Source organism: Etheostoma spectabile, chromosome 17 (genome assembly GCF_008692095.1).
Source record: "Etheostoma spectabile isolate EspeVRDwgs_2016 chromosome 17, UIUC_Espe_1.0, whole genome shotgun sequence".
Taxonomy (NCBI): Eukaryota; Metazoa; Chordata; class Actinopteri; order Perciformes; family Percidae; genus Etheostoma; species Etheostoma spectabile.
This window is the reverse complement of record NC_045749.1, coordinates 5,060,566-5,075,589: the sequence shown is the minus strand read 5'-3', so window position 1 is coordinate 5,075,589 and position 15,024 is coordinate 5,060,566. Positions and strand designations below refer to the sequence as shown.

General features: G+C 39.6%; 1 protein-coding gene across 4 annotated transcripts in view; it reads right to left on the bottom strand.

Moving 5' to 3' along the window:
- kcnq5a (potassium voltage-gated channel, KQT-like subfamily, member 5a) overlaps positions 1-15,024 on the bottom strand; it is a 94,331-nt gene that overhangs the window by 15,129 nt on the left and 64,178 nt on the right. For all 4 annotated transcript variants that reach the window (XM_032541253.1, XM_032541249.1, XM_032541250.1 and 1 more), the window contains 8 exons: positions 14,663-14,753; positions 13,138-13,264; positions 12,126-12,301; positions 10,702-10,827; positions 9,050-9,160; positions 8,796-8,891; positions 3,327-3,421; positions 2,443-2,469 (listed from right to left, as the gene is read on the bottom strand). In XM_032541253.1, the coding sequence (XP_032397144.1) occupies positions 2,443-2,469; positions 3,327-3,421; positions 8,796-8,891; positions 9,050-9,160; positions 10,702-10,827; positions 12,126-12,301; positions 13,138-13,255 (749 nt within the window). In that variant the 5' untranslated portion in view covers positions 13,256-13,264; positions 14,663-14,753. The remainder of the gene's footprint in view (positions 1-2,442; positions 2,470-3,326; positions 3,422-8,795; positions 8,892-9,049; positions 9,161-10,701; positions 10,828-12,125; positions 12,302-13,137; positions 13,265-14,662; positions 14,754-15,024) is intronic.

Here is a 15,024-nt window from a genome sequence, read left to right as displayed (position 1 = left end):
TATTTTTCCCAACAAATAAGACCAAAGTTTCACCACATGCTTCAGTGAGAAACTATTCACATTTGCTTGTCTGGGTTTGGCTCTTCAATCATATATGAAAGCTCCAAATCAACTCATGTCCTTGCAACACAAATGTTCTGTGACATGTGGTCTAACTCCCTTTGCCTGCTTGTGTGCCTGCAGTGCTGCGTAAAGCAGTGCTCAACAAAAAGTTGAAATAGTCACAAAAAATCAGGCTGTAATCACTTTTAATTTAGGTGTTGTTTTTCAAATTAAATTGGCCACATTTGCCAGTTTAGTCTACTTTTCATTCTTTGGTGTGAATGCTGTTATTTGAGCAGTGCTGTGGACTAAACAGCCGTCTTACAACTACAAACACATGTAAGTGCAGTATAATTTGGAATAAAGATTCTTTAGATTTTTCTATGAGAGAGCAGAAGTCAGCTACAGGTTTGGACACACCCTTGAATGCCAAGAAATTGTGTTCAGGTGGAAGGTAATCAGAGTTCCACTTTAAAAAAAAAAAGTTTGAATCATTTGAATGAACTGTACCAGGAGGCACACACATCCTGCCAGGCACACCTGCCTACACACATAAACTCCAGATTAAACCCCATTATACTTTATTTCATGTTGCCTCTCATTGCCAATATCCAGCACTCATACACTCAGCATGATGTCCGCGGTAGCACTTTGTGGTGCGCCTTATGTTTACTACTGCTGGTGTTTACAAGTCTGCTTAAACAAAAACCACCAGGCGTTTACCACGGCACCTACCGCCGCCGAGCAGCCGAAAGTCTGTAAAACCACTAATAACACAGTGCTGTGTGTTTTCTCGGTGGAGGGGCACATAAAAGTGCACATAATTACAATTTCACAAGTGTAAATGGGACTGTAACAACAGTTTCTAAGAAAGAAAAGTGTAATTAAACACAGTCTTAAACAGAAGCATTTCTAAAGGGAGGAATGCTGCAGTGGATGCAACAAAGTCTAATTAAAAGTAGTTGTGTTTAAGGATGCACATTTGTGCGTGTGTGTGTGTGTGGCTGTCTTAAGTTTAAATGCCTAAGAAGCTGCTGTCTCAATTTAAGACTCCCAAATGTTGCCAAAGTAGCGGCGCACTGTAAAAACTATACTAGCATAATTAAACTTACAAATCTCTCTCTGTCTTCTCCCCCTCTCTGAAATCCTGTATCTCCCCCTCCCCTCCCCCTGCTCTGTCTTTGTTAGACTTGTGTTTGATGATTATATAAATACCATCCCAATGGAAAAAGTGCGTCATGGTACAGACATGGTACAGACTCCTGTCTTTGAAGGCGTGTGTGCATGCATACACACAAGCACACGTGTTCACACACGCACACGTGTGCACACACACGCACACGTGTGCGCACACACATGCACACGCGCACACACACGCACCCTCAACAAAGCCAAAGAAGTCCATCACCTTTCCCTGCCTGAGAGTCAAGTGCAGAGAAGGAAACAGCAGTGAAAGGAGGAGGAGAGTCAAAAACAGAGATGGAGACGTGAAGAAAAAGTTGGAAAAGCGTTGCAAGAATATAAAAGAAAGAAAGGAGAAGAAAGCTGAAAAAGCCTATGAAAACTTCAAAAAAAGGTAATTTATAAATAGCTCTTGTGGTACTTTTATTGCTGTACAGCTATACAAACACATCTGTCTCTATCACTGCATCTCTTCCTGCCTTTCTTTCTCAGATCAACACAAACCAATAACTACTTGAACAGAGCACATGAGATAATGTAGAGAGTGTGTTACTCAAATGGTAAATAAATGTTGATCTGACACCTCTGGTTTACATTTATCACATCACATCAACCTTGTTATTGTGTAACTCTCCTCTGTACATTGTGATTATCCCTTTTATGTTGTATTTCATAGCACTGCAGTGTACCTTCTCTCACTTTTAATGTTTCATCCTTTTCTTTCCTCCTCCTATTCTGGATGACAACATCACCATCACTTTGCTAGGTCATACCGTTTAAAAAAAAAAAGAGTTTAATATAAATATAAGTCAAAACAATGACACAACTTTTTTTATTTGTTCTATAGGGTGAATACGGGTTCAATCATTCACTAAATCAATCAATTGATAAACCAAACGATTGACAAATAAATATGTCGCAACCCTTTGATGTCCTCAATTGATTCACTAACCATTCACTATGATCCGGTGAATGTCAATAAACAAATAATTAAGTTCATCCTTTATTGACGATGAGACCTATGAAAGATCCAATCTGTAATCAAACAATGAATGAACGAAAAAATAGACCAAACAAGTCCGCAAACCAGTTACTAGCAGATATCACAGATATCACAGATATCACAGTTTTAGAGGTGTAATTACAAAACATTAGGCACATTATTTAACTATAATTGCATCGTATGTTGAGTGTATATGTTTTTGGAGTCATACAAACCTGTAAGTAGTCTCTCCTTGCTCTTTCCTTCAAGGGTTAGTGGGATAAAGAGGAGGAGACAAAGGGAGAGACATTAGTATCCAACAGATTAAAAAATAGCATTCTACAGTTGTTTTCACTAATGGATATATGACGCATGAAGCCAAAAGGAAAGAAAAACAAAGATACTTGGATTCAATGGGATTAATTATTTACAATCACGTGCAAGCTATGGCCATGCACAGTAAGGCTAAGCTTTAGCTGAAAGACAGAAAAGGAAATCGAAAAGGTACGGAGCTATGTCTGGTGTGTACAAGTGTGCTTGTGAAGGCAGGAATGGCAATCTGCTTCACAGTCGCACGCCAAAAAATGTAGGACAACACAAATGTTAGGAAACAACTGAACTCATAAATCCTTAAACTATTTAACTTGACCAAAGAAGAATCACTTTATGCCAGTGGTATATTAACAAAATAATGGAAGTTGTCCACTTTCCTTTGTTTATGTTTCATTTTCCTGCACATCTCTGGGTTCAGCGTTTTTTACAATAAACATTTATATAACTACAATCTCCAAATGAATTATGATTTTGTACTATTAATAGCATAATACCTCAGTGACTTCCAATGAGCAATTCAGATGTTAATGCATTTAGCTGTCTGAATGTGAAAAGGTTGTTTAAGCTCATGCACGGTACGGCAAACCATTCATTTTGGAAAAAGAAATAAGGTTACTATAGGTATGTTTATGAAAGAATGATTGCAATGCTGCATAACAGTGAGTCATACGGTGGAAAAAGAGTTGAAGCTACACTGATGGCAAGGAGCAGATGGAGATGAAAGAGAAGAGATGAGAATGGCTGAGCAGCAGCGGCCATGTTTGTAAGTCTGTAAGTTGTTACCTACTTGGCGGGGCTGCAGGTATGCAACGCCTTCAAATGAGGCTTCCAGGTAGCAATGGAAACCGAGTTCTCATCAGCAGCATAACTACGCCAGACACACTACGTGCAGAGTCGACAGGATAAATAAAATAATGATAAATTAAACAATTAGGTGAGGGGGGAAAAAGGGGGCGGGGGAAGGAACGTATAAGTTGGGTAGGAAGTAAGAAAAGGAAGGTGAGGAAAGAAAAAGAAAAACGCTGATTAGTTTTTGGGTAGTGTTGATGCATTGGGGCTGGGGGTTGTCGGAGGGAGCTGGGGGGTGGCTCGGGGGAAGGGGTGTGAAGGTGGTGCTGGTGGAGGTGGTGGTGGGGATACATGCCTGAGGGGGGGGAGGGCACTTTGATAGTGGTGCCAGGTGGCTCTGAGGTAGGGACGAGCACCGTTGGTGGAGTACAGACGCCAAGCCGCCTGGGGGGGGGGGGTGGAGGGAGCAGAGATGGACAGAACACACACACATTCAGATGTACACACCCACAGAGACACAGAAGGGCAAGAGCACAAACATTGTGAGGAAAAAGAGACTGAGAAATATGAACAACATGTAACATACACAAGGTGTTTTGTGGGATGTAACCAGTTGGCAGCCATATTGGAGGTCCTCAGTATTACCATGAAGAATTAAAACAACTTATTTCAACTTAAATTTAAAAGGTTTTCTTGCTATTTGGATTACATTAAAAAGTACATCCATCTTAGACAAGATTTTAAAAGCCAGCCAGAATCTGTCACCTGGGGTGCCAGTAGCTCAGTCTGTAAGGGAGTTAGGTTGGTAACCAGAGGGTCGTGGTTCTAGTCCCCATACGGAGCAAAGTATGGTGGTGGACTGGTAGCTGGAGAGGTGCCAGTTCACCTCCTGGGCCCTGACAAAGTGCTCTTGAGAAAGGCACTGAACCCACAACTGCTCAGGGTGCCTGTCCATCAACCCACTCACTCTGACATCTCTCCATTAGTGCATGAATAGGTACTGAGCATGTGTGTGTAATTCAGGCCTGTGTATAATGTGTATTCTAACAGAGTAAAAACACTGTATTATTATTGTTATTAAATGTTTAATGACTATTGGCAAGTTAAATAATGGCTGTGATGGATGGGTAGATTTAGCAAACAGAATGTCTAAGTTTAACTGAGGGCAAGATGGTACACTTGTGTTTTGAGGTCTTGGTTTTAGACCCTCACATGCAGAACATACCTGATTCAGCAGCAATGGCCTACATCCACCACATTCATTTCTGCAGATTGTTTCGTTTTTATTTTAAATCATTATTAACTTGCAGCCAACTGAACCTCATTGATGGAGCCAGGTGCCGTTACAAGATTTGTGATATGACTGGAAAGCCTTTATATAAACACTTTACACAGACAGGGTGGGAAATTAACACCAGTCACTTGCCAAATGCTGGTCAATTTAGGCTGTAATACTACTCTAGAGACTACTTTAAAGTCATTTGGAGATTCAATCATGTTCTAAAAATACAGTAGCAAAATATTGCTGCAGCAGGTGAAATTTCTAGTCGACTAGCTGCTGAGGCTTGAAGACAGTTCTAATATCCTGCACCGCATACATACAGACAGAGACACACACAACACACAGTGGTTTAAAGCAGGGAGAGCTGTGGGAGATGGGGGAGTGAAGTGACAGACAGAATGTCATCCAAAGATTTAACACATCAAAGCCGCTTCCAAGTTTCCTTTCACCTGTTGAGGAAAATGTGAGTTTGGACAACAGACAGCACCCAGGTGGCTGATTTGAAGCCAAAAAGACAGAAACAAGATCAACACACGCAGGATTAATTGCTCCCTCAGTTGGTTATTTAGGATCAATTGGGCTCCAACTGGTCTTTGTCAAGTATTTCTAAAAACTTCTCAGCGATTTCATACTGAGATCTGGAAATGAGGCAGCACATGGTGGGGCAACCAGAGAGGTTGTAACAAATCTTATTACATGTTGTATCAACATTTATTTGGAAGTGAAATGAAAGTGAATGCACCCATACTGTCCTCATTAATAAACCGCTGTGTTATAGTGCACCCATGTGTCCATCACTAAGGTAAGCATTGCAGGTCTGAGAAACCGTGGCTCAATGAGGTTTAATGATGAACATAAGTTGTGATGCTTCTCTTAAACAGACGATGTACAACTTTCAAATGATTGTACACACACATGCAGTTTCCATTTACAGTAATATCCCATGATTAATAATATACAAAAAGTGAAGTTTATGGTGTCCATTATTTACACCCTGTAGTGGCATTTTCATTGGTGCAGTTCAAGTGATATATTTACATGATCATATGATAGTTCTATGATTCAATGTACAAGTTGATTGCCTGATGGCGCATTTAGCATTTATAGGTTGCCTTGTCAGCTTGTCAGTGACATATTCAGTCAAGAAACCCTTTCATTAGTACTAGTACTAGATTAGTAGTAGGATGCAATCTTTTACATCAAACAGTTTGGGTAACAATAGACCTTTTTAACAGCAGACATTTTGACTTTTCATAGTAGGAAAGGAACAGATAATAACATTAATGATCATTCCGTGTTCCAGTGAGACTGACAATGAGCCAGCCAGCATGTACAATACCAAGACGCTTTTCTCACTGGGAAGAGTTAAAATGCCTTCCGGGAAAAAGGGATATTTAGATTTTCACTTCCAAAGTTTTGGTAGATATCAAGGAAGAAGCCAAGACACTTGTCTTTTACAAAAAATATATACAAAATGCCTTTAATGCATCTGGCATATTCTAAATAGGATGAGATAAAAACAACTTCAAAGTGTTTCAGCATCCAGCCTTCTTCAGGAAGTTAATGCTGCGTTCCAAACACAATTTTTAACCTGTAAGTTATGACTTCAAGTCACGACTCACGACTTGGTAGCATTCCAGGCAAAAGCGAAGACAAACTGTTAGCGTTAGCGTTAGCTAGCGGATACCTAACATTGACGTTAACTAGCGTTAGTTGATTCTAGCAATTTGTAGTTGGTTTCATTTTATAAACATAACCTGTTGTAGTACACAATTGTATGTGTATTGTTTTGATTACAGTGCGGAATTAATTTAGGTTGCCTATTTATGTATATTTATTTATATTTCTCACTGTTAATCACCGGTGTCTGTAGAGCCTCAACAGGGGTTGACATTGTTGTTTATGTGTGTGTGACGTCAAAATTGTAACTGGGAGTACAACGATCTGGCAAGAGTTCACGAGTAGTAAGTTACGGGTTTGAATGCAGTTCCAGGGCAATTTCACAGGTAGAAGGTTGCAAAAACAGGGTGACAGCATAAAGGTACAGGAGTTGGGTAAAACAATTGAAAGCACCAGGTGTGAGTACATCAACAGGTCAACACCCCCACATCAGTGTTCACAGTCACAGTCACTACCTTGACCTACTTTTTGAATTGAACATTTCATTTAGTAAAGTGCCTCCTATGTTATTATTTTTTGTCCTAACCAAATTTCTAATAATCTAGCATAAGATAAAAACGTCAACGCGTTTCAGCGTCCAACCTTTGCCAGGAAGTTACAGGCACAGGAGTGGGGCGAAACAATTTAAAGTGATGGGGGTAGTGATGGCGCAGTGGATATGACACATGCCGTTGGTGTGGGAGATCCACCAATGTGTCTCTGAGCAAGACTCTTAACCCCTAGTTGCTCCAGAGGTGAGCAACCTCTGATATATAGCAATTGTAAGCGCTAAAAGCGTCAGCTAAATGACATGTAATGTAATGTAAAGCACCAGGTGTCAGCACATCCACAGTTGCAGTCATTCAGTAATGAAGGTAAACCCCTCTACACTCGAAAGAAATGACAAAAAATGCATGTTGGAAGTCAAGGCAAAGAAAAACACAAAAAGGAAAACAAGCCAGAAGAGACATTGGTTAAGCTGTCTAATTTCAAAGTTTTTATCTCCATGGGTATCCTGAAAACATTTGCATTTAGAAACGTTAGAGCGGTGATTACACTGACCAAACTGAAAATTACCACAACGTTTTTGGGGGATCCAGGTAGTTTTGGGGTATGTAGGTAGATAAGCTATATACAAGCTTATTACTCAGGGTGGTCACCCTGTTGACCTTTGGGGATGTTGCACCCTGCTGACAACATGCATTGTTTGTGATTGACTGAGTGAACACTGATGTGGAGGGACCTTGATTGCTGAATGGCTGCACCTGTTGATGTGCTCACACCTGATGCTTTACATTGTTTCACCCCACACCTGTGCCTTTAACTTCCTGAAAAAGGATGGATGCTGAAACGTGTTGAAGATGTTTTTCTCTTATTCTATTTAGAATGTGCCCAATGCCTTCAAGGCATTTTATGTATATTTTTCATAAAAGACAAGTGCCTTGGCTTCTTCATTGATGTCAATTGGATTTGTCCATCCCCCCCTACCAAAGACATCCACCTTTATATCACTAATATAAGTTCCAAGAAGCTTTCCAATCTCTTTCATTCTTCATGAGGTTTTGGTAACTGGGTAAACTGCAATGTTGTTGACTTGTTTGCTTGTGTTGCTTGTCCCAAGAAGTCTTAGCTAAAGCTGTGACTAACAGCTGGTACTACAAGTGCTTTATCCCTACATTCAGACAATAACGTTTCATATTAGCATAATTGAAAGAAATGATGACCTGATCTAAAACAGCAAGCCTCAGATTGTAGAAATTCAATTAGGACAAAACATAATACCATAGCAGGCACTTTACTAGATGAGAAATTCAATTCATAAAGTAGGTCAAGGTAGTTAATACAGAAAGACACACACACTCCACATTAGGTATTTATTGTGCATTAAAAACTAATACAGCTGGTCTTGTCTGTTAATGAGTGATGATTTGGAGGAGCGTATGCCCAGGGACTGATTGCCATGGAAACGGCTCATAAATCCTAGCAGTGTGTGTTGCTATTGGACATGAGAGACGACATCATGCCTTGCACAACGTTCAGTCATAATCAGCCTCACACCCTGACAGCCCAGAGATGGGCAACACACACACACACACACACACACACACACACAGAAAAATGCAAAGTTTACCAGAACTACCAGAAAGAAAGATACTAAGGCAGAGAACTCGTGAACACAGTGTGTCTGAGTGTCAGCCCCACAAGCCTAACAAGTCAGCCTCACCACACACACACACTCACTCACTCACTCACTCACTCACTCACTCACTCACACACATACACTCTTGATAAAAACAACTTAACTCTAATAAGAGGAGAGATGCTGAAACCATCCATACACTTACCACACACTCATCATCAACGTGCCACGAGTGGACGCAAGCACTCACGCACACATGCACGCACACACGGACGCATGCACACACACACACACGCACGCACACACGGACGCATGCACACACACACACTGTGACGCACCGCACACACAGTGTGAACATTATGTTGTCTGCATGTGAGTGTGTCTACCTGAATGAGGCTCGCAGCTGGGTTCCTCCTCTTTTCAAAGTGCTTCTGTCGATGCTGCTCCTGCACTTTCAGGGCAAAACCTGACCCGAGGATGCCCTACGCGCAGAAACACACAGAGTTTTAAACTTGTACAAACATCCCCAAAGATAAATCAAGGTCCCTACTCCTGTTAGCAGTAACTTTCTGGAGCTGTGAAGGAATACATGTTTTCATTAATTAATTCATTATTCTGTGTTGTAATGTGACTGACTCACAGCTGGAAGAGCGAAGAAAGAGATCCCCAGCAGAGCAAAACCAGCTGATAATAACCGTCCAGTCCATGTCTGCGGGGTCTTGTCACCGTAGCCAATGGTTGTAAGGGTGATCTGAAGGGTGAGAGGTCAACAGTCAGGTGTGACAATGAACCAGGGCTTTTTTTTCTGTAATCTGTCCTTTGCTCACTCATCAATTATTTCCTATATAGTACAATAGACTCTTAATAGTTTATTATATAGTAAGCGGTAAATTGTGATTTAGGACACTTTATATTTATATTATAAAATGACAAATCTTTACCCGGACAAGTGACTTTCATCCATGGGCAAGTGAAGTAAAAATGCCACAAATAGTTAATGCCTAGCCCTGCATGGCCATACTACATTTAGAAAATGTATGTTTTTGCTTGACTTTAGTGGTCAGGAGGAAAGTAATAACAGAGTGGAGAGAGCTGACATTTCAATGCATCATCTGATAAGTTTGTTTGTTACTTTGCAAGTTGACACTAGGGAAACAAAAAACTAGATAATGAGCTTGGTGACCTTGTGAGTGCTATGCTTGTGATGAGCTAGTCAGCTTTCACCACTGCTGCTGGATTTAATGATTTTTCTAACCAATGTCACAAAAGCATTTAGAGACTTATAGAAATGATGAATAGCTGTTGAATGTGTCTCATGCAAAAACAAATGCACCAATGTGAATGACTAGTTCATAGAAAATTGTTGATTAGCATATTTAAATGGATGATGCCCAGTGGTGATGGCTCTTTGTTTTCTCTCGTGTTGACTTATTCATATTAAAAGTTTATGTGGCTAAACTTTACCTTTTCACCCTAATGATATAACAGATTTTAGGCTAAAGAAAGATACTCCTGGAGCAGAGAACGTGTGAACACAGTGTGTCTGAGTGTCAGTCCCAAAAGCCTAATGAGTCAGTCTCACCTGGCAGCAGAAAACTGAATTTATTGATTTGGCCATTTTTTTTTTTTTTTGTGTGTGTTTTTTTAAGGCATAATGGGTTTCAGATGTAGGAGGAAACAGTGCAGTACAGCCAGCCAAGTGTGACTGTAAAGGCATTGTATTGTAGGTATCATTTAGGTCAAACAGAAACTGTTAATGGAAATATATCACCGTTGTCAGATAGAAATACCCTAACTGCAATTGTGTTGCGTGCTTTGATTTTGCCTGGGATTAAAGAGAGTGATTGTACTGTGTTGGATGGGAAAACATATTCAAAACATATTTGATGATTCCAACACTATGTGACTTTACCGACTTATAGTTGTTTAAGCCCTTTAAAATCCAAACATTGTGGGATACAGTACAACACACATAATGTTAGGAAATGAGCTTGAACAATGATTTATAATTCACCAAATAACACCCAAAAAGTTGATCAAAGTTGAAAATAATGTTTACTATACTGCACAAAATTGTTGTTGACATAAAATCACATGAATTAATAAACCTCAGTCACAAAGTTTGATTTTGAAAACACCTTCACAGCAGTTACCACCAGCACAGTATGATTTTATTCAAAGGGCATTTAAAAAGCCTTAACATGTGTGTGTATGTAGTGTGTATGTGAGTGTAGGCCTAAAGGAGTTTAGTATACTCAAGTGTATCTGTGTGCAACATGTATTTTTGCTCACCGTGCCCCACCACAGAGCGTCGGCGTAGGTGGCGAACTCCTGGTTGAGTTCTTTCTCGACCAGATAAACCAAGAAGGAGGAGAAGATTAGGACCAGAAATCCAATGTACCAGGCAGTCACCAGCTCCTACATGACAAACAAAAAATCATTATATTTAAAAATATAAAGCTTTATTTGGCACTTCACACACTTTGAAAAATAAATCTAATGTGTTTGATACATTGACCCTGAAAATAATTGACATCTTAGAGGGAAAAGGTCTTCTTTTTTCAATAACTGATTTTTCCTCTAAGTTGTCATACAATACATACCAATTATTTACTTACTAACTTTATTGACAGCAAGGAAAAAAAACACCTTAATTATTTCCTGTCATGCAAATGTGAAAAATAGTCTGCTGTTCCTTGTTTGGTTGATCCTAAAATTCTGTTTAGGATGAAATATACAGTACAAAATCCTGAAACCCCACAAACGGCCATGATAGAATATACTAGTAGCACATGTAACAGGCACATGCATATAGCAACTAATGCCAGAACATATACACAACAAAAGAATATATAATGTACTTAGCAATGGGGACTTAAAATAAACTGCCAATTGACAGACGTGAATCATGGTATTGTTAAATGATACCTATGTTAAAATATAACATTGCTGAGTGAAAGTATTATTGAATAATAAACCAATGTTTTACCTTAAGGTGAATATACTTGTACATACTGCACATATTTTAGTTATTTAAGCCGATTATTATAAGCCCAAACATGCTCAACATATTCTTTTCTGCTATTATTACTGATATTTTGAATTGTAAATTTTGAATTGTATAATATAATAAATTGTAATTATTATATTTATCATATACATTTATTTAAAACAAGCTCAAGTGTTTACACTGATGTCTGTTTACTGTATTTGCAAAAACAACTCCATTCTTACTTTCTAATTACTTTTTCTTTGCTCTGTCTGTGTCCTGCTCTATCCTTCTCCTTTTTGCTGCCGTAACAACTTATTTTTTGCAGTCCAGCTGATTTTTTTCTTGTCTTTTCCTTACCATTACTGTTCCTTATAGTGACTCAACTTACTCCTAATTCATTAAATTGTGTGTCTTAAACGCAGTCTTTTTTTGAAAAGTGGTACAGTACCTAAATAAAGTTCAATGATATTATTAGTAATACATGTATGTGTGCAATAGTAGTCTGGAATACACAGCAGAAGAACTGGGTAGTCAGCACAGAGAAGTAATAGACTGAACGGACAAAAAAAAGCTACGAAGGTAATCCAGACAAACCAAAGCAAATCAAAGGAAAAAGTTAAAAACATTAGACACTGCTTGATTGACGGGTAATGACAGATTAGATAAATATCTGAACCATATAAATCATAGTTCAGAAGAGATGAAACAGTTAAAGTTATCCTACCTTACTATGTGCATAAACTACAGATCCCAGCAGCTTCCAGGTCCCTCCCCTGCGGTCCATGCGCACCATGCGCAGGATCTGCAGGAAACGAAGGCTACGCAGCGCAGAGGTGGCAAAAATGTTACCCTGGCTACCGGCTGAAACCACGGCAACAGAGGCTATAAGTACGATGATGTCTGCGGAGTAAAAGAGAAAATTAAAGGTCACGGGTTCCACAGTATTAGCAACAGGAACTGTTGTTGACTCAACTACTTTTTAGATCCATTCAGCGGTCCATTCATCACCTTTAAAACAACTATTGATTCACTACAGGCTATTTGCTCCCTTTTCTGTCTCTATTAGACTAATACATCTTCTGTCATTCTGTCCACAGCCCTCAAATTTCCCACTTTTTCATCTCTTGTATTTCCCAGAAGACTGTCCTCCTCAATACTGGAGCAACCTAAGGATCAAGAACCTCTGTCCTCTAAATGGATGTGTTTTCACACTATTTTTGACTGCACACAGAGGAGAACATTGGGAAAACAGCACTTATCCATATTGGCAAATAACATCATTACCTGAGGATGATCTCTAAAAAAATACTATAGCCTTTGAGCGGGTTTCATTGTGCTGAACAATATTGTGAATATCAAAAAAGAACGACATGCTTCTTTGTGTAGTTTTCTGAATTGTCAATCTAAACTTGAAGGGTTTTATAGCAACTTAATATCACCAGGGAATGGCATACAAGAAGGGACATGATTACACCATGGAATAATTTAGCGTAAAGATAAGAATGAATAAATACAATGTATGTATTGATTCAACACTATGACTGAGTGACTGAGTTTTATTTATTTAGTTTTTGCCCAGATAGTCATCGAGAGAGACCTCGGTATTACTATATATATCTTAAAAGATTTTTTGAAAATACCAAGCTTCACAAGTTTTGTCTGACAATGTAAGACAAACACACACACACACACACACACACACACACACACACACACACACACACACACACACTTACCTATAACAGAGAACGGCTTCCTGGCGAATCGGAGGCGTCCTTGCCAGCCTCGGTAGCGGCAGCAGCAGCCAGCACTCCATATTCTGATGATGTACTCCAGACCAAACACTACAATCATCACAAACTCCTGCAGAACACACACACACACAGAAAACCCGCACATTTAAATCTTTGCTGAACAAATGCAGAAGCACAAGCAATAAAGACCTAGCAAAGGGTCAAGGAAGTTATACTTTGTTGCTGAGCTTGTTCTAGTTGTGCTCTAACCACTGAAACTACTGCAATACAGAAAACACATGTACTCTCAGACCAACTAGCATCATTCAGCAATGATAATACTTGGGGGTGGCAGTAGCTTGGTCAGTAGGGACTTGGCTTGGGAACCGAATGGCCGCTGTTTCAACTCCTTGTCACAATTAGTGCATGTATAAGGTACTGTGTGTGTTACTGTATTTCAGGCCTGTGTGTAATACGTAACATCAGAGTCTAAAATGTAATTTTAATTTAATGGGGATTAATACAAGTATTAATTATTTCACAGGTAAATGTGAAAAAGATTACTTGTACATGAGTGAGTTTTTTATGGTAAACATGTTGACTGTCCTGGCAGAAAAAGCACAGGTGTGCAGGAGGTGTGCCAGTTCCAGGGCCCTCTCATTACGCATGCTGGCTCCGATCTTCGTACCAGATCGTTGTACTCCTAGTTGCAGTTTTGACGTCACACACACATAAACAACGTCAACCCCTGTTGATGCTGTACAGACGCCGGTGATTAACAGTGAGAAATAGATAAATAAATAGGCAACGTAGAGTAATTCCGCACATTGTAATAAAAACAATACACATACGATTGTGTACTACTGCAGGTAATGTTTATTAAATGAAGCCCAAAATATGTTCCTGACTAGAAATCGCTAGTATTCTTTCTCCTTTCTGCTTAATCACATTTGAGGCACAGACTGTTAACTTTAATTAAATTGTAACAGCGTAATTTTGATCTTGAGGGACCAATCAGGACAGTTCTGAGAATGCCAAATCAGCATTTTGCAAGAATAATCACTCAGCCACCCACCCACACATATGTTCAATAATATTAATTTTGTCATGTGACACTTTCAAAATTCATCCGTGTTGAATAATATGAACTCAATAAGCTCTCCCCGGGAGACACGTCTTTATTGTGTGTGTGTGTGTGTGTGTGTGTGTGTGTGTGTGGACCAGGTTTAGCTACATTTGTGGGGACCAAAAACTGTGAATACAGTATACTTATGGGGACCTGACAGCTTTGTGGGGACAAAATGCTGGTCCCCATAACGTTAGGGCTTTTTGAGGAATAAGACTTGGTTTTAGGATTAGGAGTAGAGTTAGAGTTAGGTTATGGTTAGGGTTAGGGTGAGGGTTAAGGTTAGGCATTTAGGTTTGATGGTTAAGGTTAGGGTAAGGGGCTAGGGAATGCATTATGTCAATGACTGGTCCCTACAAAGATAGCCAGACACGACTGTGTGTGTGTGTGTGTGTGTCCTACCAGGATGAGCAGGCAGTGTGTGGAGAATTCCTGGTGAATAGGGATGGTGGAAAACACAGAGAGAACCAGACATCCAAACACCAGGATGAACCTGTGGAGATAAAATGCACGCACACACACACACCCACACACACAAAGAAAAGAAAATAATTTGTTAGCCTTCCGTCCATTCATACAGTTTGTTAATCAGCTGAATCGCCATCGTAATAGGTAACAGCAATATAATAAAGCTTGATGGAACCTTAAACAGTGCTTAGCCTGGTCCTAATAATGTTTGGTACAGTTTATATTCTGCTTAATGTAGCCCTGCAGAGGAGAAATAATCACGTCACTTTATAGCGTGTGTGCGTGCGTGTGTGCGT